This window comes from Panthera uncia, chromosome X (assembly GCF_023721935.1).
Source record: "Panthera uncia isolate 11264 chromosome X, Puncia_PCG_1.0, whole genome shotgun sequence".
NCBI lineage: Eukaryota > Metazoa > Chordata > Mammalia > Carnivora > Felidae > Panthera > Panthera uncia.
The window spans coordinates 60,854,902-60,878,608 of record NC_064817.1 but is presented as its reverse complement, the minus strand read 5'-3'; the positions used below and the strand labels follow the sequence as shown (position 1 = coordinate 60,878,608).

At 35.4% G+C, this 23,707-nt stretch overlaps 1 protein-coding gene across 1 annotated transcript; it reads right to left on the bottom strand.

The window, feature by feature from the left end:
• Window positions 1-11,484: 11,484 nt before the first annotated feature.
• On the bottom strand, window positions 11,485-14,550 carry LPAR4 (lysophosphatidic acid receptor 4). The gene has a single exon (XM_049644005.1). The coding sequence runs from the start codon at window positions 14,548-14,550 to the stop codon at window positions 13,438-13,440; it is 1,113 nt and encodes a 370-aa protein (XP_049499962.1). The 3' UTR covers window positions 11,485-13,437.
• Between the last annotated feature and the right edge of the window lie 9,157 nt (window positions 14,551-23,707).

Here is a 23,707-nt window from a genome sequence, read left to right as displayed (position 1 = left end):
ATGTGATACCTTCCCATTCATTCATTCTTTTACACAATAAGAATTTATAGATCACCCATTATTTGCCAGGTAAATGGTGCCAAAGAGGTAAATATGTTATACAAGAGAACAGATATAGAAGTAGACATTATTTTTAAATGTTTATTGATTTATTTTTGAGAGAGAGAGCACGCACAAGCAGGGGAGGGGCAGAGAAAGAGGGAGACATAGAATATGAAGCAGGCTCCAGTCACTGAGCTGTCAGCACAGAGCCTGACATGGGGCTTGAACCCACGAATCATACAATCATGACCTGAGCTGAAGTCAGATGCTTAACCAACTGAGCCACCAAACTGTCCCAGAAGTAGACAAATTATAATATGATGCGATAGGAAAATAGAGTTACATAGCACGTGCTATGGTAGTCAAAAATAGAAAACAGCCAGGTAATTTTGTTTTAAGATAATAAGGAAGACTTAACTAAAGTAAGTGACAGTTGAACTTAGATTTAAATTGTAATTATAAATAACACATACATGATAAATAGCATATTTCTCTAAATAGATACTGTTAGAATGTTGGATTGGGAGGTATTCCATTTTATTATTGACTTCCATTTTGTCAGTCATATATTTCAGTTTCTCTAGAAAGGAATTAAAAAGAAATTTCCTCATTATAATAAACATACCTAAACATACCGGGGCGCCTGGGTGGCTCAGTCGGTTGAGCGCCGACTTCGGCTCAGGTCACGGTCTCGCGGTCCGTGAGTTCGAGCCCCGCATCGGGCCCCTGTGCTGACAGCTCAGAGCCCGGAGCCTGTTTCAGATTCTGTGTCTCCCTCTCTCTGACCCTCCCCCATTCATGCTCTGTCTTTCTCTGTCTCAAAAATAAATAAATGTTAAAAAAAATAAAAAAAAAATAAACATACCCACACATCTTTTTTTTTCCTCCATAAAAGTGGAACTTAACCGTTTATGGTCATCAGGTGAATTAAATTGCATTCCTATTAGCAACCACCCTTTTCAAATATCATCAATAATTTACAAAACATGATATTAAAAAAGAAACAGGAAAAAATAGGAATAAAAGAAATACATTTAAAAAAATGAAAAAGAAATAGGAAAAAATAAAATAAAAAGAAACATAGACTATATATATCCACATGGAGACATACACATGATATGCATGTCTCTGAGCATGTGTATATACAACACACGCACACACGCACACACACGCACACACACTCACCGTTCACATTCTTAGCAAGTTCCACCAGCAGTGACAAAATTGGCATCCAGGATTTCTTGGGTACAATGCTTGATTTGGAGCTAAAAAAGATTAAAGTTCATTGTTAAAAGCTGATTTGAGGTTTTATAAATCATCTAAAACAATTATGATCATAAAAACAGTTTTGATGCATGTGAACTCTGTGACTTTATTAAATGTATTAATTTCACTGCTTTTTAATTAATCCTCTATTAATTCAATACAGATACCCATGTTTAAAGTTTTTACTTTAATTCCACTTAGTTAACATACAGCGTTAGATTAGTTTTCAGGGGTACAATACAGTGATTCGACAATTCCATACATCACCTAGTGCTTATCAGGACAAGTGCACTCTTTAATCCCCATCATTGATTTCACCCATCCCCCCTCCCCCATTCCTTTCTGGTAACCATCAGTTTGTTCTCTATAGTGAAGAGACTGTTTCTTGGTTTACCTCTTTCTTTCTTTTTTCCCATTTGCTCATTTATTTTGTTTTTAAAATTTTACATAAAATAAAAATCATATTGCATTTATCTTTTTCTGACTTATTTCTCTTAGCATAATAGTCTCTACTTCCATCCATGCTATTGCAAATGACAAGATTTCAGTTTTGTTTATGGCTGAGTAATGATTATATATATAGACAGCTTCCTTATCCATTCATCATTCAGTGGACACTTGAGCTGTTTCAAAAGTTTAGCTATTATAGATAATGCTGCTATAAACGCTGGGTCACATGTATCCCTTTGAACTAGTATTTTTTTAATTCTTTGGGTAAATACCTAATGCAATGGCTGGATCATGGAGTAGTTCTATTTTTAACTTTTTGAGGAATCTCCATACTGTTTTCCAGACTGGTTGCGCCAGTTGACATTCCCAACAGTGCAGGAGTGTTTCCCTTATCCACCTCCAAAAGCAACACCTTTTGTGTCTTATGTTGTTGATTTTAGCCATTCTGGCAAGTGTAAGGTGATATCTTATTGTAGTTTTTATTTTTATTTCCCTGATGATCAGTGATGTTGAGCATCTTTCCATGTGTCTGTTGGCCATCTGTATGCCTTCTGTGGAAAAATGTCTTTTTTGTCTTCTGTACATTTTTAATTGGATTATTTGTTTTTTGGGTGTTGAGTTTTATAAGTTCTTTATATATTTAGGATACTAACCTTTTATCAGATATCACTTGCAAATACTTTTTCCCATTCCATATGTTGACATTTAGTTTCATAAATTGTTTCCTTCCCTTGACAGAAGCTTTTTCATTTTATGAAGTCCCAATAGTTTATTTTTGCTTGTGCTTCCCTTGCATCAGGAGACATATCTAAAAAGAAGTTTCTATGACTGATATCACAGAGGTTACTGCCTGTGTTATCTTCTAGAATTTTAATAGTCTCATGCCTCATGTTTATGTCGTTAATCCATTTTGAATTTACTTTTGTGTGTGGTGTAAGAAAGTGGTTCAGTTTCATCCTTTTGCATGTTGCCGTCCAGTTTCCTCAAAACCATTTGTTGAAGAGACTATCTTTTTTCCATTGGATATTCTTCCCTTTGCTCAAGATTAATTGACTGTACAGTTGTCTGTTTTACATTTCTGCATTTTCTATTCTGTTCTATTTAACTATGTGTCTATTTTTATGAGAGTTCCATAATTCTTTTTATCACTACAGCTCTGTAATATAACTTGAAGTCCAGAAATGTGATGCTTCAGCCTTGCTTTTCTTTTTCAAGGTTACTTTGGCTATTTGGCATCTTTTGTGGTTCCATACAAATTTTAGGATTGTTTGCTCTAGCTCTGTGAAAAATGATGGTGGTATTTCGATAAGGGTTGCATTAAATATGTAGATTGCTTTCAGTAGAATAGACATTTTAACAATATTTGTTCTTCTGATCCATGATCACGGAATGACCTTCAATTTCTTTCATCATAGTTTTATACTTTTTAGATTATAGGTCTTTCACCTCTTTGGTTAGGTTTATTCCTAAATATTTTGTGGGTTTTTGTTCAGTTGTAAATGGGATTGATTCCTTAATTTCTGTTGCTTCATTATTGGTGTATAGAAATGCAACAGGTTTCTATGCATTTTGTATCTTGTGATTTTTCCTGAATTCGTGTATCGGTTCTAGCAATTTTTTGTGGGGTCTTTTAGATTTTCCATATATAGTGTCATGTCATCTGCAAATAGTGAAAGTTTTACTTCTTCCTAGCCAATCTGGACGCCTTTTATTTCTGTTTGTTGTCTAATTGCTGAGGCTGGGACTTCCAGTACTATGTTAAATAACAATGGTGACAGTGGACATTCCTGTCTTGTTCCTGACCTTAGAGGAAAATCTGTCATTGTTCCCCCAGTAAGGATGAAGTTAGCTTTGGGTTTTTCTTCACTGCCTAGCAAAAGCATACCATTTGTGACAGGCAAAGACAGTGAACAAATCATTGAAAATCTATTTTTTGGGGAATAGCTAATCCCTAGCTATGCTCTGCTTTAGAGAGAGGTTTGTCAAGCATTCTACATAAGAAAACCTAAACATGATGCCAATAATGGTCCAGAACAAACCAAAGCTATAGACAGAAATGTAACTGCAAGGTTTTTAGCTAGAAACAAGCAGGTGAATTAACAGTAAAATAAAAAGTCTTCATAACCAGACACCATCATTGGTTTCACAACCTTCATTTCATTCCTCTTGAGATAAGTTTGGGAGCAAACTGGGAAACATTGGTTAGAAATTAGATAATACCTGGTCAGAGTTAAAAAGCAAAGTATCTTCTCCAGTCTGTAGATACAGCCAATATGAAATTCAGAAAAGACTCCGAAAACACCTTCAGCTCTGCTTAAATAAGATAGGATTTTTCTCTCCTTCAAGCCCTGAGTAGTTCACACACAATTCACCTCTGTTAAGGAACAGGCAGCTGTACCTTTTCCATATAAATTCCAAATGGCTACTGCTCATTTGCATCCCCTTCTTCAAATCCAGCCATCCCAGTTCCTCAGAGGTTACCTACCTAGAAGCTAAGAAGAAATGTTTTCTCTATGAATGCATAACTTGTCATTGATGAAGAAACAGGCACTCACTCAGCCTTACCTGACCTAGGAAAAAAATTTCTGACCATCTTTCCAGATTTCCATGTCAGTCATCACAATCTCCGTATAATTTATAAGGTATTAACTATCAAAAATAATGGATCTTTTTGGTTAGTATCTTGGCAGATGATGATACCAGTACATTTTATTTGAGAAGCCAGCACATACTTCTCCCAGTAAAACGGCAAAGAGAAAACTGTGAGCATTGGCTCCAGATCCTACTAGAAAAAGGTTACCATTATATTCCATTACAGTTAAAGCTATGTATGTACCTCCTGGATGGCATCCAATCACATAGCACTTTTCCCTCCCTCTTAGTTTTTTTTTCTTTTTTTATTAAAAACATATCCTCTCAATGGCTAGACAGTGGTTTCTAATAAAGAAATAGACTGAAAATCAGCCAGGGGAATGTGTGTTGAAAATAATGGGAGATTTTTCAGAATCACCAGTAACAAGATACTTCTTTGTAGTCAACTTTATGTGTTATGTGACATGTCATAGGGACTGAAAGCTCCAGTCTAATGTATAACTCAGAAGTGCCAGCAAGTGCCAGAAGGTACAAATTAAATGAGAGGAAAGTGCAAAAACAAACCAAAAAAAAAGTGGAGTTATTTACTTAAGACTTGAATAAAGTGTAAGAGTTTTAAGCATGCTCAAGATTTGTCTTCTTTCTCTGAGCTCTTCCTTGAATATATGGAAAAATATTGGGGCATCCCTACAATCTACAAAAAAAAAAACCTTCAAAAGTAAAAGATGATAAGGTAATTAAAGTAGCTTCTTTAGGAAATTAGGTATGTACTTTGCCAATTGTATTCTAAAAGTAAGACATTTTACTCTTCAGTGTTCAGGTTCTAATGAAAGTCAGCATGAAGCAGTTGGAAAAGATGTTCACTTTAGGGAAAAGAGAAGTCTGAAAGGATAAATGGAATGTCAGTAGCATATACAGCAAGGGCCCAAAAGTCATACAGACTTGGTTTCCCATTTCAGATCTACCACTTTCACTTATTCAACAAATATTACTTGAGTGTCTACTATATATTAGATACTGTATTGAAAAAGAATAACATTATTTCTGCCTTCATAGAGCATACACATTATGGAGAGTAATATAAACAGACACTGAACAAATAAATTAAAATAAGAGTATCAGGGGCACCTGGGTAGCTCAGTCAGTTAAGCTTCTGACTCTTGGTTTCAGCTCAGGTCATGATCTCACGGTTCAGGTTGAAGCCCCGCATCAGGCTCTGTGCTGACAGTGCGGAGCCTGCTTGGGATTCTCTCTCTCCCTCTTTCTGCCCCTCCCCTGCTCATTCTATCTCTCTCTCTCCCTCTCCCTCTCTCTCTCTCTCTGTCTCACTCTCTCAAAATAAATAAATAAACTTAATAAAAAGAATATCAGAGAGTGCCTTGAAGAAATTATAATAGGGTAAAGTGACAACAGTAACTGCATATCTACTATAGAATGGATGATCAGGAAAGGTCTCTCTGAATAGGTGACATTTGAAGCTAAATGATGAGAAAGAGCCAGCCATGTGATAACCTAGTGGAAAACTGTTCAAAGCAGAGACTAGATCAAAGGTAAAGGCCTTAAGACAAAAATGAGCTTCACTTATTAAAGGGATGGAAAAACCAATGTACCTGGAGTTTGAGTATGAAAAAGAGTAGTAATAAATGAGGTTGGATAATAGTTAAGAGCCTGCTCTTGGGCATTCTTACCATGGTTAGGTGTTGGATTTCATAAAAACCCACTTAATAACTATGAGACTTTGGGTAAGTTGCTTAACTCTGTGGCTCATTTTTTCACTTGTAAAAGAGATAATAAAAATATCTATCTCCTAAGATTATTGTGAAGATTAAAAGAGAAAATATATGCAAAACACAGTGTCTGGTGCATAGTAAGTATTCAACAAATGTGGTTGTTTTTATATAGTAGAACTAGTCTCCCTATAACTGATTGGGGGCTTAGAATCAGGCTGTATACAAGTCCTGTTTGTACCACTGACTGGCTGTATGACTTTGGGCAAGTTACTTAAAATCCTTAAGCCTCAGTTTTATCATATTAAAATGAGATTAGGATATTTTGTATGATACTTTCTAACACATAATGAACATTTGAATGAATTATTATTATTCAAACTCTATCTGGTCTCACTTCTAAGTGGGAGTACACAGCCACTTTTGTGGAATATTTTTGAAAGAAAAAACTTAGGATTTCTTATCCCCAAAACCTCCCTTTTCTATCCTTAATGATAGAAGTTCCACCATTAAAAATGTGCTTCTTGTGCTTAAGACTCATAGTCCTGGATAGACAAAGCAATACTGGTTAAAGAACACAGGCTTTAGTAACATACAGAAATGGGATCAAATCAGACTGCCACTTATTAGCTCTATAACTGTTCTTCAGCTTGTTAAGCCTCAGTTTTCTTATCTGTAGAATGTGCCTAATCACATGTTATTGTGAAATGCATGTAAAATTTTTAGTACAATATCTGGTACTTGGTAAGTACCATCATCTATATTAGTGTTATTAATAAGTACTGTTCGTTTTGGCTCAGCACCAATTACTTTGGAGTTCCAGCCTTAGAACTATCAGAGACCTCAGAGATGACTGAGAACAACCTGCTTATTTTACTAATAGGGGAATTCAGGCATAGAGGGAGACAGGTATTTGCCCATGTTCACGCAGTGACCAGAAAAGCTAAGTATGAAAAACAGATTTGGGCTTCCAGCCCAAACCCTTTATGGTAATAGCATTCAGATCTTAGCACATTTCGCTGAAAGGAATGGTGGAGACAGAGACAGAAACAGAGAGAAAAAACAAGTGAGCCTATATGCTGTAAGATGAAGCCTGAGGTCATGACATGATCAGTTTTGCCAATTGCAAGTTGCCTAGGCTTGGGTCTTCATTAGCCTTTTGAGGTCTCTGTGGCTTGGACAAGAACATAAGTACCTAAAGGTAGACAGACTAACACATAATTTGGGCAATTCAGGACTTCATAACCCCTTTAAAACAAAGAAATTTGATGTTTTAAAATCAGAATTTTCTTGTACTTCTTTACATGCATTGATAAGTATAGCATAAACTTAATTAAAATAATTGTATTTATTTAGATAGAGGCATCCTTCGCTTTTTAATGATTATTATCTTTAAAATTCTAATCCAGTCCTACCATGGAGCCTGAGGTTTGGTTTCAGGTACACGTTCTCCTTTATTTTGCTCTTTTAATGTAGCACTCATTATCATCTTCCATCACTTTTTAACTTGGTTATTTGTTTGTTTTTGGTTATCCCTGCTTTGACTCTAGAACAGAATCTTTAAAACAGCTTTTTGTCTGTTGTTGTCACCATCAAATCATCAACACCTAGAAGAGTGTCTGGTACATAATAGTTGATGTTCAAGAATTTGTTGAATAAATAAATAATGAATTCTGGGTCCCTAGGAATTATGCCAAACTGTTTCCTGAGAACTTAAAACTGCCTTGAACTGGGGCCAGTCCAGAAGTCCCAGGATCTCCACTGAGGAAGGTGACCCATATTTTAAGCCTTGTTACCACCAACGTGAATGAGGAAGGTAACAAGCTGAGAGTTTACCCTGGACTAGCAAATGGGAGGAGTGAAAGTTCTTTGTAATAAACTCATCATCTGTAAAGTTGGAGCCTCTCCATGATAAGAAGGAAAGGTAGTTTCTATGGCCACACAAATCATCCCTATTTTAGAATCTGTCTTCCATCACTTCTACATTTTAGGCCTCACACTATCTCTACTTCTCTATATTCCTGAAATCACTACCTCTCTGAATGTTTGAGAGAGAAGAGCTTCATTCCTGGATACTCAGGGAAAGAAGTGAAGAAGTGGGAAGTACATGGCTTTTCAAAAATCTGAATACAGAGGAAATTTTTATTCAGTAGTCTGTGCTTTGGATCCCTTGTTGAAATAAACTGCTTCATAATTTAATGTTTATTTGTTTTTGAGAGATAGACAGAGTGTGAGTGCAGAAAGAGCAGAGAGAGGGAAACATAGAATCCAAAGCAGGCTCCAGGCTCTGAGCTTTCAGCACAGAACCTGATGCGGGGCTCAAACCCATGAACTGTGAGATCATGACCTGAGCCGAAGTCGGATGCTTAACCAACTGAGCCACTCAGGTGCTCCGAACTGCTTCATGTTTTAAGAAGCATTTCACCAAGTCCACCAGAATCGGGAGACATTTGGGGAAAATAATCCAAGCATATCGGAAGGAAATGAGAACATAGATTTCCAGTCACTGCAGGCAGTTTTGGAAAAGACAGATATCTGGAAAAGGGCAATGTGTTTTGGACTCGATACACAGAGTAATATTGAGAGTGGAACAAGAAAGTAACAGTTGCAGAGGCCTTACCATGAATTGAAGAATGCTGAGGCTCAAGAAGACAGTTATGTCTGCTTATCCCAACCCTGCTTCAGTCATTTGAATTAACCAGACTCTTTTCCTAAGATGTAAATATCACTGGGAGGATTAAAAGCAGTGGGTGGAGGGATCAATCATTAACACTTCAGTGTAAATCTATTCTACCTGTCATTGTCTTGACAGAGGTTTATGTATTGTTTTTGGTCCAGAAAGAAGCAATATTTCTGAAGAGGAGAGATGTCAGAAAGGGTCACAGGAAAGACAGAGTTTTGGAAACCATGGAAAATATAAGATGCAGGAGTTTAGAGGTGGAGACAGAGATGGAAGAAGGTTAATGGATATATTAAAACAAACAACATTTGTCTCCATTTTTTCGGAATACCTGGCCTAGAAGGTCATGAATGACAAAGTTCCTATAACTTTAAAAATGACCTAGGGTTGATCATGCTGGTAAGGGTGTCAGAAAAGACAGTATTTATCATTTCATGAGGGAATCAACACATACAATGGTTTATGAGATGCTGACATTGCTTTCCCTGAGAGTTAGAAGGTATGAGAATGATAAATGGGAATTCCCTGTGTTGCCACCCTGGGATCAATGCCTATTCTAGTAATTGATATTGATCTGGGAGCTATCCAGCTCCAAAATCATCTCATTGTTGTCAGATGGTCTGTTTGCCCTGACTTGCTCCAGGACTCCTAGTTGTCATAGGGAATTTAATCAAATATGAGAGGTCAGATTCAAGGGTTGGGTTGGCAAGAAGCCCCAAATAAATCAAAGCCAAACTGGATGAATCAGAGAAGGCAGTAGTTAATCTTTCAGCTTGATTCCTGAAAAGTCACCCAGGGGCTTGCCATTTTAAATTCTGCATTAGTCTTCAGACAGCCTCAAAAACAAAGTATTAAAATTGACTTTAGATCAAATATATTTTAATAATATTTTTTTAAATTTTTAATGTTTTTTTTACATTTATTTTTGAGAGTGAGAGTGAGTGGAGGGACAGAGAGAGAGGGGAACAGAAGATCTGAAGCCGGCTCCACGCTGACAGCCACAAGCCTGAAGCAGGGCTTGAACTCACAAACTGCTAGATCTGGACCTAAGCAGATATTGGATGTTGAATCAACTGAGCCACCCAGGTACCCCCTTAATAAGTTTTTTCTTAAAGGATGGAGGGAAGGTAAAGGAAAAATGGCTCTGGGTGCCTATAAATAAAGGCAAAGTTTAATAAATAGTTGACCAAAGTATGACTACTAGATAATCCAAACATATTTATTACACTTGATAAGCATTTGAAATCCAAGTTGTAATGAAACTGAATTATTTCTTTTGCTTTTAAATTTGAAATAAAAATCAATTTTATATTTCTTACATTTTGTTTGTTACATTGTCCATATGAAAAAAGTTTTTTAATAGCAAGTTATATTAATCATAAAAACTGAAATTAGTTAAAATAAATTGAAATATGGAAAATTAAACAAAACTAAATATGCAAATTACACAGAAGGAAACTGATTTGTTGATATATTTTATGTCAACTTGCTTAACATATCCCATTAAACTTTTTGGTGTCATAATCCTAAAATTTTATAATTTTGAGGGCCAAGGGCACAAAGTTACATGTAGTTTATACTTACAAGTGGGAAGGAAAGAATACTAAAAAAAACCCAAAAGATTATTCATACTTTGATTACTAATTTGATCTTACAACAAAACCTAACAAGTGAACTTAGCCTAATTTAACCTAATTTCATCAAACTGAATCTAATGCTTATATATTCTGTATATAATGTTTTCACAAGACAATACAATGCATGATTAGTTTTAGGACTTTAGATCACAAAGAAAAACTAATGCTATTTTTGAAAATTTATTTTCATTATTGTTCTACTGTTTTAGCATTTTTTTTAAATTGGTTCCTAACCCAGGCTCAGATTTGGCCATTTTTATCCTAGTAAGGAAACAGATTTTACAAAAGAAACTAGGCAATTTACTGTACATCAAGCCTGGTATTGTTTTTTGTTTATTTCTTTATTTAATATAGACTAAAATTAAGTCAGGATTTGGTATTGGAGCATCCAAAAATTCTGTTCTGGGCTTGGATACTTTTGATTTGCAGAATCAGAATGAAGACATTCTCCTCATTCAGTAAGGTCTATAGAGTTGTTGGAGAATGTTACACAAGCAAATGTTAATACCAGAAGGAAAAAATAACAATTTGTAATTAACCAATTGGTATAAAAATGTTGGATGGTTTCCATTAGTGGTAGGGATTTATACATATATGGTAACATTTGATTTAAAGGATTAATGTAAGGGGAAGTTGGTGAAAGGGCAGGTGAAATAAGTTATGGGTATTAAGTAGTGATGTAGAGGATGGTTGAATCACAGTATTGTACACCTGAAACTAATGTAGCACTGTATGTTTACTATAACAGAATTAAAATATAAAGGATTCATGTAGAAAATGTACATTATGCTCATGTTTTAAACTTAAAAATCAGTATTTTTAAATCTATATAACATAAAGAAAAACAAAGGTTAATGAGAGTTTTAAGAATTTGATTATCATTTGGGGTGCCTAGGTGACAGAGTCAATTAAGTGTCCGACTTCAGCTCAGGTCATGATTTCACAGTTCCTGTGCTCGAGCCCTGTGTCTGGCTCTGTACTGACAGCTCAGAGCCTGGAGTCTGCTTGGGATTCTGTACCTCAATCTCTCTCTCTCTCTCTCTCTCTCTCTCTCTCAAAAATAAATAAACATTTAAAAATTAAAAAAGAATTTGAGTATCATTTAAAATATTTATTTTTTATATTATCGTTTTATGGTGTTTTTTTTTTTTTTTTCAAATCACTTCCTGACACATGAATTATTCCCGGAAGTTTTACTTTAAAAGTCTTAGCATTTTTAAATTACCATATCATCCGAATATTTTAAAGATTGATCAATACACATTTTAAGAATATTTCTATTGTTTCTCAATGTTTAATTTTGTGTGTGTGTGTGTGTGTGTGTAGAATGTAGATGAGGGAATATACTTTCATTCTTTCTGACATGAGCACAAATGTAGCACCTTTCAAAATATACTGTGCTCAGAAGCTCCATTTACATGTCTTAATATGCTTAAATCTACATTTCATCCAATAAACAGTAAAAAGTTTTAAAGATTATTTTGTTTCTTTTATTGTTTAAGGGTGTTACAAAAAAAATGCTTTCTCTTCTTTTGCATATATGTAAATATTTATTTTGATTGCTCCTGAACTAACACCAGTTTAGCAGCTTCCTAACTACATTTTGATCCAAAGCATCATATGAAAATCATGGTATTTTGCAAGTTTTAAAAATGCTTAAGAAAATGCAAATTCTAAATTCTTATGTGTTTTGTTTTGTTTTGTTTTGTAAGCGATTGTTTTATGGGGTTCCCCCCCCAATATGGTCATGACCTGGGCACAAATTTAGCATATTTCTACCTGCATTGTACTCTGAAATTGCATACAAATGATACGATACTTTTAAATTTACAGAACCTCCAAAAAGAAATAAAATATAAATGCAAGTGCTAGGGATTATTTTCTATTGTTTTGTTGTTTTGCAGTTTTTCTGAGTTTTATTGTATTGGTTTAGTTTGGTTTACGAATTTATTCTCAATATGCTCCTGACCTGGCCACAAACTCAGCAGCAACCTGGCTGCATTGTGCTCCAAAATTTAACATGAAAGAATAAGTTATTTAAAGTTACAGACCTCCTCTCCCCCCAAAAAAATTTATTAATGAAAATTTTAAGCAAGATTTTAAAATGTGCTTTATGATTTTATTTTGTGTTATTATTTTGTTGTTAATTTTTTCAATTTGCTCCTAACCTGGGAATAAATGCATTGTGCTCCAAAATATCATACGAAGAATATTATATAGTATCAGCCTCTCAAAAGAAAGATAATTAAAAATTCTAAGAAAAAAATGTTGGTGTTGCTAGTTTTTTTAATGGACATTTGTTGTTTTATGTGATTTTTTATTCTGTAATTGTTTTGAACACTGCTTTCCGGATTTGAAATTTCATATGAAAATCTTAATGTAGTGTAAAAAAAGGAAGATTAAAAAGAACTGACACTGCTGGTGACTACAATTGTGTAAATCCAGCTAATTTTGCTTCTTCCCATCCATATTTATGCAAACACAATTTATGTTTCTGTTTTCAAAACATATACAATGAAATTTGTCAGTTCTTTTAAATTGGATACACTTCTTACCAATAATGTTAGGCTACAATATGTTCTTATGCTAAAAATATACTCTATAATAATACAAAAAAAGGAAAAAAAGAGTAACATGTATCAGTAGTAACACAAAAGTTTTTTTTTAAATAATCCCTGAATTTGTTCTATATTTATAGGCCCAACCTAATTAACAAATGTTACCAGAGTGGAAATATCTTCTTAAAAAATTTACGATAATCTTTATATCACTGAAGCAAAGGCCACTAGCCTCTTATATAATGTGACACAATGAAATTATAACCCAGCAGAAGAGTTTGGCAATCTCTTTTGGTTGTTGTAATTAGACCTGACCTATAATTATTGAACAAAACAGCATATGCACAATAAACATTCAAATAAATGTATCTGACTGTATTCAGTACATTAATCTATTTTCAGTTATCACTAGCTTCAAATTGTTTCTCTTATTCATAGCATAGGAAAAATCCTAGGAAAAACCATATCTGGACAGTTCTCATTACCTAAAAGGTGGATTCTAGCATTAATTCACCACCATTATGTGTTGTTTGATCACTAACTTCCTCTTGAATAGCTGGAAGGGAAGGCTTTGTCGTCAAAGGTATTTCAGTCTTAAACAGGGATTCCATCTTGATATGGGTATTAACATAGAAGGACTTCTGAAAAGACTCAAGGGTGAAGTAATAGATAAAAGGGTCAAAGCAACAGTTCAGAGTTGCAAGGCACAAGGTGATTGGGTACATAATCTTTGCAAATCTTTCCAACAAGCAATTGGTAATGGCTTGGGAGCGCACTAGGGCATACAGGAAGAGGACAGAGTTATAGGGTACGAAGCATACCACAAAGACTGCCATATGAACTGTGATCATCTTCAGCACTTTTTTCTTATTGGTTCCAATTTGAGACAGTGTAGCAGGCTTGCGGAGGGTTCTTAGCACCACAGAAGAGCAAGAGACATTTAAAATGAGAGGAATGATGAAACCAACAACTTCAATAAATATGGTGATCTTGGACAGATAAGTCTTCCAGATACGTTTGGAGAAGCCCTCAAAACAGGTGGTGGTTGCATTGTTGACGTTAGTAGTGGAGAACAAAGAGGCTGAAATACCACCACTGAGGACTAGGATCCAGACTCCAGCACACACAATGGCAGAATTCTTCCTTGTCCTAATGGTACGAGATCGGAAGGGATAGACAATGGCCAGGAAACGATCCACGCTAATACAGGTGAGGAAGAGCATGCTCCCATAGATGTTGGTGAGGAATGCAGTCCCAGAGATCTTGCAAAGGGTGTCACCAAAAGGCCAGTGACGGTTGAAATTGTAAAATATTTTGAAAGGTAGAGTGCAAACAAAGAGCAAATCAGAAAGGGCCAAATTGGTGATGAAAATAGCAGTCTCACTTCTCATTTTCATTCGGAAGCAGAAGACAAACAGAGAGGCACTGTTGGTTATCAGACCCAGGATGAATACAACACTGTAGACAGCACCATTCAGATTATACTTGAAGGAATCATCAACAATGCAAGTATTATTGGCAGTAGCATTGCCCAACCTGGGTCTGAAGCTTGAATTTAAATCTTGAAATTGAAAGTCAATGAATCTTCTGTCACCCATGGATTTTTTTCAGAAGGCCTGCTGCCTGCAGGGTTCACCACTTTGAGACTAGAGACTGGTAAGAAATATTTTCCTCCTATGGGAGACAAGATGGAATGAATAATCAAATCTGCCTTCCATTCATTTCTATGGAGTAAAAGATATTCTGTTCACCCAGACTGGAAACAATATACACATTCAATTTGGTTTGACAAGTATCTTTTGAGCACCTACAATATGTTAAAAGGTACTACAGGAATATGCTGCAAGAGTGGGAGAGATCACACACAATATAACAAATGCAGTACTGTATGTAGCATTGCAATGAACAGAAATAAGATATTGTCTACATGAGAGCCCAAGCAGGGATGGGGGATGGAGGTGGGGAAACGGGCCTTTGATAATTAAAACAACACTAATAGTTTGAAATTTTTATGGAATTTTTTAACTTTCAAAAATGTGTTTTATTTGATTCCCACAAGAACATCATAAGGTAGGAAGGAAGATAAGAATTTATCACATTATAGAAGAAGAAACTGAGGCTTATGTAATTTAGAATTATGATGTCAGAATTAGGAGAATGTGTAAATGGCACCATCAGAACCAGAATTCACCTTTTTTTATTCATAACCAAAGAATTGTTAAACTAATCTAAATTATTTTGTTTCTTTTCTAATATTAGTAAACCTTATTGTCTAATTATTAGTTCTATTGCAAGACTACAGGTCGATATGAGACCTCCAGGACATGCCCTTAAAAAACTTTTAACTAAGCTTATTTTTTAATGTCTATTTATTTATTTGAGAGAAAGAGCAAGGGAGAGGCAGAGAAAGAGGGATAGAGAATCCCAAGCAGGCTCCGCACTGTAAGCACAAAGCCAGAAGTGATCCCATGAACCGTGAGATGATGACCTGAGTCAAATCAAGAGCCAGACTCTCAATTGACTGAGCCACCCAGGTGCCCCTCTGACTAAATTATTGAAGTAAATAATTCATCTTTTTCTTCTAAAACATGAATTCAGAGATCATGGATTCCTCAGTTAATTAAAGCTTCTGGTGAAAAGATTTTTCACTGTATTACATTGTCTTTCTAGAGCAATAATTCAAATAATAATCTCAGAGTTTCCCTCTTGCAGATTGTAGTCCCCTTTCCAAATCTCTCTCAAGCTAAATGCTTAGCCTAGGATGTCTTCTTATCCCCCTCCCATTCCATCAGTTACTTTCATGCCTTCAGCTCCTAAAACGGCCTTAATCAATGGAACCTTCTCTGGCTAAATATAAGTGAAGTGTGAAAGGTAGATTTGACATAAATGCCCATTTCTCTGCCACACTGTAAACTTTGATCTGACCAGTTACATGCCCTTTGATTGCCCCTGCTTATACATATGGCAGTCATTAACTTAACCATTTTTTTTTTTTTTTTTTTAGTATCTGGGCCAACATTGTTCAGAGGTGCATACAGAAGTCTTTCTAAATTTCTCGGTTAGTAGCTGTCATTTGATAGGAACTGCTTTTTGAATTCTCAATAATGCAAAATGGAGAATTCTTTTCAATGAGGAGGATATGCAATAAAAGTGGTCTTTGCTCCTTGACATATTCAATAATGGATTTTCACATGATTATATTTTTTATTTTATTTTATTTTATTTTATTTTTTAAAATATAATTTATTGTCAAATTTGTTCCATATAACACCCAATGCTCATCCCAACAAGTACCCTCCTCCATGCCCATCACCCACTTTCCCCTCTCCCCACCCCCCAACCCTCTGTTTGTTCTCAGTCCTTAAGAGTCTTTTATGGTTTTCCTCCCTCCCTCTCTGTAACTTTTTTATTCCCTTCCCCTCCCCCATGGTCTTAAGTTTCTTAGGATCCACATATGAGTGAAAATATATGGTATCTTTCTCTGCCTAACTTATTTCACTTAGCATAATACCCTCCAGTTCCATCCACATTGCTGCAAATGGCCAGATTTCATTCTTTCCCATTGCCAAGCAGTATTCCATTGTATATGTAAACTACACCTTCTTTATCCATTCATCAGTTGATGGACATTTAGGCTCTTTCCATAATTTGGCTATTGTTGAAAGTGCTACTGTACACATGATTATATATTTTTTTTAATTGAAAGGCATTTATCTGAAATCATTTCTCCTTACATTACTCTTTCCTTCTAACTCCCAAGGAACAGGTGAAAGGGCTATTTTATATAACAGAAAATGGAGTGGAGGCAGGAATCTGCCAGAGATGCAGAAGCCTGAAGTCACTTGAACCAGTGTTTGCGCTGAGAAAAAACTGATTTGGGGGGAAAAAAAAAACACTCGCTGACTGCAGTGCCTAGAGGAAGAGATGACCTTGACGAGATGACTTATGGGATATGAATCAAAAAGTTGTTATTTTTTAATCGCAAAAGTTCTCAAGTTAAGATTGGAAACTTGTTATTCTTCAATTCTCATTCAAAAAATCTTTATGGAGTGTCTTCCCCCTCCCCACCCCCTGAGCCTAACACTGCACTAAGATCATATTCTTTCTTGGCCATTTCATCTCACAGGCCCAGCTCAACTCTTGCCACAATCAACCTTGATATGTAAAAGCAAAGTATAGTAGGAACCTTGACCAAGTAAGGTCCAGAATGGGAAGAAACAGACAGTGGACAAATATAAATAGGTGAGGAGAGCAAAAGAGGAAATAGGAAAGTAGCAAAGAAATTAAAACAAGAATTGAAAGAATAAAAAAAGATAAAAGAAAAAGGACCTTGCTGGGTAGAGGTCAGTGCTGTCATCTAATTTGTATTTAGGGCCTTGGGAGATATTTCTGGCTCACAATTCCTCAAATCCCATCCTCTATACTACTTTGCTTCATCTAACTCCTTCCAGTTTTCTCATAAAGAACTGTATGCAATCACTATGTTTAAGGTCACTGAAGCTGATCGGCAAAAACAGGAAGAGCCTGAAAAAATCTGTCATTGGGGTTCATATCTCACTTTGGGAACTATAGACCCAAGTTTCTGCAGATTGTTTCACCAATGTGATAGAAACAAAAATAAATGGAAAAATTCTCAACTGCTTAAACCACTTTATATACTATTTTTAACATCCCCACTCACTATGCATTAGTATGGAGGCCTTTTTTTTTTCATTGTTGAAAGAAATCCAGTTAGTCAAAAATATTCCTCTATCGTAAATTTAAACAATCTAAAGAAATTAAAGGACTGAAAAATCCCTAATATTAAACCCAAGCTTAATTTACTATAATCTGCTTGCACCTGCCTTCTGCAATAAGTAAGGCCAAAAATATTATTTGGAAACTGCTTTCATAATAGATGCCTTTCCAACTATTCCCAGAGTCCCTACACTCTGCCCACTGATATCTTTTTTTACACAGCATTCTTCTAGCTCACTGGCTTTTTATCATTTTCTACTTCCCAAGATGGTGTGTTTCCAATAGTTGAAATTTGTCTCCCTAGTTTTCCATTCAGTTTTATTTCTCTCAGCACACATACACTATACCAACAACAGGCAGTCTGGCACTTCTACTTTGGTGCTTTGAGTAACCAAATCCTGTGGGAGAGAAAGGACTACAAACAAGAAAGCATTACAGTCTCAATCCTGAAGACAGGGCATGGGAAAACTGCCACTAAGGCTCTATTCATAAATTTCCTTTGCTTGAACACATAGCACCTTTGCTGTCTAGCAGTGAGGGTGTGGTGTTGGGAATTAACACAGTATTGGAAGCAAGGAGTTTTATTTCTGACTCAGACACTAGTTCACTCTGTAACTTGACTATACTGTTTCTCTTCCCTGTATAAACATTACCTCTAAGCCTCACAACCAAGGATAAGAAGATTCAACAGGCCTTAAGCTTGCCAGTATCCAGTCCTACCTAATCACAAAGAAACATTATAGAAGATTTTTTCCTGTCCTATCCAACTGGACACCTATGTCTCTGTTTTTCTTAGTAAACTGAACTTACTAAGCAACATATCTTTCTCCTAACACCATATATACCTTATATGTCAGAAAGCCCCCTGAGAGTTTCAACCTTTACACAATTTTGTCATAAATAGGACAATCCAGGAGGGTGCCCTCAAAAGGCCTATTTTTCAATGAGCTATGGTTAAAAAATATCAGAGAGGCATTTGGCTTTCAAGCTGATTCTGAAGAAGAATCAATGATATTCAAAAGACAAGGTCTCTTCTGACTGGCTTCCTTTTGACTAAAAGAAACTGTTTTTAACCATTAGATTTTCACAAATGGCTAACATATTGTGCACTGAATGAAGGCAAAGGGCCAACATGAGCTTCAGATGAGATGAGGAAGAGAAAATATAGGCTGATGCAGTTAATTACATATTCTACTGCAAGTAGCCATGTGGCTATTTTCTTGTAAAGAATTTTGCATCCAATCATTCTAATAATTAATCACCTAGGGAGTTCAGAGTGCAGGGCGGATGTATTTTCACTGACCATGGTTAGGAGGCAGATCACTTGGAGGTTGACCAAAGGGAAATCTGACCCTCAATGAAATTTTAAATTTGACATACACATATGGAGTCAATTCAAACAGTTCACAGTAGTGTGACCATTTTTTTTAACATCTAATGATGATGTAATATGCCATATTTGGGATCTTTGGCACTCCTAGAGGAAGTGGAGTTAGCTTTTTGACCCTATAAACATGAACACCAAAATCACTTCACTAAATGCTAAACTTTCAGATGATACATTCAAAACAAAGTTCTAACTTCTGGCATATTCCCAGTAGCCTAGAAAGACTAGCTTGGTTTTGTTCACTACAGAAGATAGTCCATAGCATAGGAAAATAAGGCCTTGGAGGTAGAGTATACTCATATTCTCTTACCTTGCTCCTTTTTTAATGAGCTTGGATCAGATCAGAGTGCTTCTGATCCCCAGAGAACTTCCTCTTTCTCCTCTGGTTAAAGCTTAGGAACATTGACACAATAGTTTTCAGAGGAAGCTAAAACCTATTGTGTCCTTGCCTATAAATAACTAGCAGTGAAGCAAAGTAAAAAATACAAAAATGTCACAAAAATATAGATCAAAACCGTTCTCCTGGAGTAATAGGGAATATGTCCACACTGTTGCTTCTCAGATTAGAGTGGCTGCTAACAGATAAGACCAAGTCACAAGCACAGGTCATGATCATACACATGATTCCAACTGATGTTCCTATGCATTGGTTGATGGTTCATAATAGTTTTTAAAATACAAGTTAGTCTTATGGCATTACATATGGAGGAAACCATAAGTAAATATTTTACTCCAGAACTGAGCTGGGAAATTGATCTCTATCAGGTCTCATGTCAAGCAAGCCAAACTGTGTGTCAAAGGATTAGATTGATAAGCATCATTTACTTTTTTTTCTTGGGTGGGGAGGGGCAGAATGAAAGGAAGAGAGAGAATCTAAAGCAGGCTCCATGCTGGGCATGGACCGGGCTCAATCTCAGGACTGTGAGATCATGACCTGAGCTGAAATCAAAAGTCGGACGCTTAACTGACTAAACCATCTAGGTGTCCCCATTTATTTTTGATGCAAGAATTATCCTTTTAAAAATCATTTCTCTATGTTGACTTTGATTTGCACTGAGATTATTATGACTGTTTTGCTTCCTCACTTTATTTGAGAAGAGCAGGAAATTGACACAGGTCCTAATCAGAGCAGAGCCTATCCTCAGTGATTAACTTGACACATCCAGTTAAATCCAGTCTCTCACTAATCTTTCATTTGATGACACAGTCTACTCTTTGAAAAATAATATTGTTTAGTGCTCAACACGATGGGGCCAAAGATTGCATCAACCCTACTAAAGTATAATTTTCCCTAATAGTTATAGAGTAAAACAACTGCAGAGAAATTGCTTAACCTAATATTATGAAATTGTCTAGAGTCTTGAGATTCAATATCATCTCAGAGAAGCCCCAGGCTTTTTCGGAAAAATTGTGGATATTCATTTCCAAAATCTGTAAGTTCATACATGCCAACTGGGAATTTGGCTTTATTACACATATTTAAACAGGCAAATTAGTTATTAATTTGCATACCAATTCATCTGACATACTCGGATACTGATTTTGATAATATGAATAAAACTATATCTCCCATAATCTAAAGGTATATACCAATGGCATAGAGGGCTTAAACCAAAGGATCAATATACATCTACACCAAAATTGTCTGATTACAATAAATGATTACAACACCTCCATTTATTCTGGGGTTTGGGGTCTTATCATCTATAATAAATTGGAAGTACAGATTATACACACAAAAAAAAGTTGCAGAATGTAATTAAGAATTTGGAGAAAGTTATTACCAGGAGAGCGGTCCTCACCATATCAGTTCAAACAAAATTCTGGCACCAATTGTTAGGAATTTCCTCCAATGAATGCTGTGAAACAGAATTAGTCACAATAGTGTGCCATGGAGAGACCTTACCAATAAATGTATACAAAGATTATAAAGTAAAGAAATTTATTATATGATATAAATCAGAGTAAATTAAAGCCAACATATTTTAAAGTGGTACCTAAATGTTTCGGATTTTATTATTACAGAATTGCAGATAACATTTTATTTTTCAAACCTGTCACTGATGAGCCATATTTTATTATAGTGACAAGCATAAATTCCATGAGTCTGTATAACCTATAATCATTAAAGATAACTAGTGACAAAAGGCATAAAATACTTCATCCACTTCCATAAGGTAATACATTACATTAAAAAATAATTGAAAAAAGGAGATTTATATTTTTTGCCCTGAAATTATATTGGTTCTTTGTTTTTTTTTCTTTTCTTTTCTTTTTCTTTTTTTGTCTGGCAAAACCTGTTACTATTAGACAGGGGCCTTGACAGAGGAAAATGAAAGAAGACTGAAACAAAGGTGGAGACCACATTGCCTTGGCTCTAACCTGCACCCCCACCCCAGCTGGATGTCTTTCTCCCCTGAACTACAGTAATATAAGCAAGGCTTCAATTGCTGGGTATTAGCACACTGACAATCATTGCTGCTCCTACTATGATGTACTAGGCCTAGCATGTTCTGTAATACCTTCAAATCACAGCTCTGCCCAAAGTACTGGCATAGAACTAGAAATACTCAACAGTGGAATTCTTACCAATACCACCTGCAGTTGAACACTATTCATTTACCGCCTGTAAAATAGAACCATCTGCCAGTGCCAAACTTACACCATTGTCACATCTCACCCTCTTCTGAACAGAAGTGGCCTAAACAAAGCAGACTGGTAAATAATACCCCACTCCCCTAAAATGATTTTTCTATGATCTAAGATAACCAAAACAAAAAACCACAGTCATTAGGCAATCTAAAATATATTTGAGATCACCTTAATATTAAGGAGAATTGATTTTTCACACTCCTCTAGAAAACAGTACTTTTGAAATGAAATGAACATCATTTTATGGTTTTATCATAAGAGAAGACAAAAACATTAGCATTCGTTTCTTTTATGGCTTTAACAATAGAAACAGATTATGAAGAAAACTTATTTTTATTTGGAATACAAGCAAACTAGGAAGTTCAAATACCCAGAAGTTTCCATACTTTCTATTAATTCAATATGACTACATCCAGCCCCATTACTAACTATGTGAGAGCAAGTTGCAGTCCTTTTTTGGACCTCAGTTTCTATTCTCCTTCCACCTTTGGCTTTGATTGACAGCAGTCTTCAACTGATGCTAAGGCAGCGGCCTCACTGGCTATTCTCTCCTATCAGGTGTTTGCATTTGTTCCTATTTGTTAATGCAAAAAAGTAAAAATAATTTTTCAAAGTCTGAGATAAAGGAAATTAATTTTATTAGATTCAATGAAATTATTGCTAGATTTATTTATTTTAATTGAAGTATAATTGACATACAACATTGTATTAGTATTGGGTATACAACATAATTATTCAAAATTTGTAAATATTGCAAAATGATCACCACAATAAGTCTAGCTAACATGTGTTACCATACATAGTTGAGATTTATTTTAATATCAGAAGTAAATATTATTAGTTAGTGCCAGATGCGAAGAATACAGATCAAGACGTCATTATATCTTAAAGTCTTCCTAATGCCCTCTTTTTCCTCATCCCTTTTGTGCCCACATCAGCAGACATATTGGTTCAATTGTATAGATTTTAATCCTCAACCTTTTCCACCTATTCCCCAGTCACATCTCTCCTCAAAATATAAGGTTGTCAAAGTACTGCAGAACATAATGACATAGAATTAGTAGACTGCTTACGCTATCCATTGTTCTAGTAACAAATTACTTACCTACTAAAAGTGAGGCTGGATTCCCAGTGGTAGGTGACCTATTAATCTCCCAATTTTCAGTACTAATATTCACAAATATATTATAGGTTTTTCCCCTCCCCTTAAGAAGGCCAAGATAAGACTATAGATGATGACCATACACACAATAAAAAAAAAGACAACTACACAATTAGGCCCTGACCACACCACAGCAAGGGCAACAATTCTCACTGTATTTTTTCTCAAAGTAAATGGGATAAACAAAGATTTAGCTAAGCTTGCCTGAGTGTTCCTGAAAGCATCTTCCCATTCCTCTCTTGAACTCACATAGTACAAACTCTGAAAGGCTAGTCTGATTGTTCCAGTAGGGCTTTCATTCACATCTCTGATTGGCAGGAAATGCTTTAGAGTGTAGATGCCATCAAGTGTATCAGCTGAACTCATCCTTTTTAGCAAGAGTGCAACTTTTCATCTGTGACATGGCAAAAAGATTTATAATCTATATTAATGGGGTATGTTTGGAATTTTGTTCTGAAAAATAAACATGTTTCAAAGACACCAGATAATTTGGAGCTTAGGCTATTATTGTTGTCTTTATGTTACTCAAATAAAAAGAAATATGGTATAATTTGGTAAGGTAGCAAAGTAAATAACTCCATGAATCTCTGAATGTTCTAATCTTCAGATTCATCTAGTCTTTTCTGTGCTGGAATAATAATGAATTACACTGCTGTATTTCCTAAAGCAAGGTAACTAAAACACAATATTTATCAATTCAACAAGATCTCATTGCTAAAAATCTTTAAAATATCCAACATATACAAAAAGAGAGTTTTAAATGTCACATTATTGCATTTGTATGGAAAACAGTGATTAATTTCACATATAATAGCAA

What these genes read in the sequence shown, in the direction of transcription:
- LPAR4 (XM_049644005.1), bottom strand. Translation starts at nt 14,550, where the DNA reads ATGGGTGACAGAAGATTCATTGACTTTCAATTTCAAGATTTAAATTCA.